The 2,381-nt window shown below is 50.4% G+C and overlaps 1 protein-coding gene across 1 annotated transcript; it reads right to left on the bottom strand.

The window, feature by feature from the left end:
- Positions 1-1,346: 1,346 nt before the first annotated feature.
- LOC128276949 (bile salt-activated lipase-like) lies at positions 1,347-2,373 on the bottom strand (the record flags this gene model as incomplete). The annotated part of the gene is made up of 2 exons (XM_053015407.1): positions 1,347-1,505; positions 1,583-2,373. Coding segments are annotated over 2 exons (950 nt in total), but the record flags the coding sequence as incomplete, so codon positions are not given.
- Between the last annotated feature and the right edge of the window lie 8 nt (positions 2,374-2,381).

Below are 2,381 nucleotides of genomic sequence, written 5' to 3'. Positions count from 1 at the left end.
CCACCGCCATGGATGGACACTATGACCGGTCGCTTACCGGACCGGGATGACAGAGGAGTATACACGTTAAGGAACAGACAGTCCTCGCTCTCGTTTGGAATCATGTTCGGCGAAGGGCAGGTGGCTCCATGTGCACTAGCGTCCCTCTCGCCCGTCCAGCCGGGGTGTGGTTCCGGATCACTGAATCGCACTGCCTCAGCGTACGGAATGCCTTTGAAGGAATGGAACGAACAACCATCCCCACAATGTTCCGTCGTTCCCCGGAGCCGGCCAACCGTCAGCTCAACAATAGGTTGATTCTGAAAGGTCGACTTCTATCAGTCACTAAGCCAAGGAAACCTCCTCCCGGTTAGTCAATCAGTACCTCATTTTGGCCGTATCCAAACGCCACCGTTGCCAGAAGGAACCACACTTCGAACCACATCGCAGCGCCAACCTGTTAAACACTGTCCAATCGATGCATCTGTTGACTTTTATACATCTCACATGACGCTCTTCAGGAAATGTATTCGATTAGATAGGCCCAATCTTGCTGCTCATTTACATCAACGCTGCTGCCAAGATTTGCTTGCTACATTCCATAATAACGGTACTCCACAGTCCGTTGTGGGCAACGTCTGTCATCATTTTCTGTGGATTTCAGCGATATCTTATTTTAATTACCGACCAACGAGTACCGACGAATGTAGACGTCGGTCTGCAGATAAGAAACTAAACTGGGAAAACAAGTGTGTCGGTTGTATAGGGTGAACAGAGAGAGTCCATAGAGTCAGTCGTGAAGTAACGAAGGAATCGCGAAGTAACAGGAGAGTTGCGCAGTTAGAATCCTTAGAGTCAGAAGAGTCAACAGAGTGACTCAAGAAAGAGAGAAAGAGATAGAGAGCATAGAGGTAGTTGCTAGGAGAAGAGCACTGTTCGTATGGAAAAATAAAATCCTTGCTCCTTTTTAGCCTACCAAGTTCTGTGTTATACCATCTGCTGGTGGTTCGACCTGGTAGCGATCGTAGTACGGAAAAAAATTCCATAGCTTTTTCCAGTACTTTTCACAGATGTTAGGTTTTGTCACTCAAACCAGTTTCAAACCCCTGCAAGGAATCCGCAACTGTCCTACAAAGGGACGCTTCGTAGTAGCTGGATAAGCATACCGCAAGTCTTATCCCTGTACCAGGGCACACCATGTTTTTATTTCACGTCAATAACGTTCCTCTCGCACACGTGTGGGTAATGCGTGTATATCTCTTAATCGCTGGGGCCAATGTCATAATTGCGGAGTCCAAAGGTACATCTTTCGCTTCGTCTTTATATTCGTTCCCTATTATTAGTGGCGTGTGTTTTGATTCGCGTACCTTTGCGCCAAACTCTGCCACAGTTCGTAGCGGGAAGCGATAGGATTCGGTCCGAGCATCAGATCGTGGTCAATGTTTAGCACGACATTGACCGTGTCGCCGTCAAGCTGTGGCCACACAATGTTCTGCAGCACGGGATCCACTACCGGAGTTGGGTTTCTGAAACCAGAGACCAGTTAGACCAATGCATACACACTTCCCCAACTAATCGGCCGAAGGCGGTTCGTGTCACTTACCCATACTTGACAAAGTTAGTCCAAAGTCGGAGCATTCGCTTGCGGACCGTGAGCGCATGGCCAGTGACGGGAAGTTGTTCGCTCATAAGTGTCTTCGCGTCGAACATGTAGTAAAGCTCGTCCCCGTGTACCGCACCCGGTATTGAGACGCCCAGTGGCTTTTTGAACAGGTTCAGGTCACCGTCGTAGCTGAAGTGATAGACGTAGACCGGCATCCGGGTTGAATGCAGTTTCGCTATCTCTAGTACACCGATCGCGAACATTGCGTCGGTCATGTACAAGGAGAATTGTTCCAACAACTCCGGTCCAAGCGTCTGGCCTTGCCAGTAGAACTGCGCGAATGTCTCACTAATGACACCAGCATCGGAACTACCTTTCGAGATGTTCCATGCCATCGGCACCAAATAGTTCGAGTGCTCGTTGAACGTGTCGTACAGGCTGGGAGTGACGTCCTCCTGCATTATTAACAGTATCGACTCCAAGTTGTTGAACCCGGTCAACAGAGGAACCGCCTGGTACGCACCGTCCTCGATGAGCTCCATCGGCGACCGTGGCAGGACAATCGATCCGGGAGCGTCTGGCGGCTCGGCAACCGGACCAAAATCGATAGGCACCAGTTGTAGTGCACTCGAGTACACATCTTTTTGTTGCGCGATCAACGCCCTGTACGGAACCAGCTGGAGAGCGGCCACCATGGCGGCCGTATCGATGGTTTCCAGACCCAGGGCTTCGGCCAAGAGGTTTGCGTAAAAGAGTGGATTCGGTTGGAAGGCCCACGAGTTGAAGGGAGATCCGCTGC

The sequence above is a fragment of the Anopheles cruzii genome, unplaced genomic scaffold (genome assembly GCF_943734635.1).
Source record: "Anopheles cruzii unplaced genomic scaffold, idAnoCruzAS_RS32_06 scaffold03177_ctg1, whole genome shotgun sequence".
NCBI classification, from domain to species: Eukaryota; Metazoa; Arthropoda; class Insecta; order Diptera; family Culicidae; genus Anopheles; species Anopheles cruzii.
This window is presented reverse-complemented; position numbering and strand designations above follow the sequence as displayed.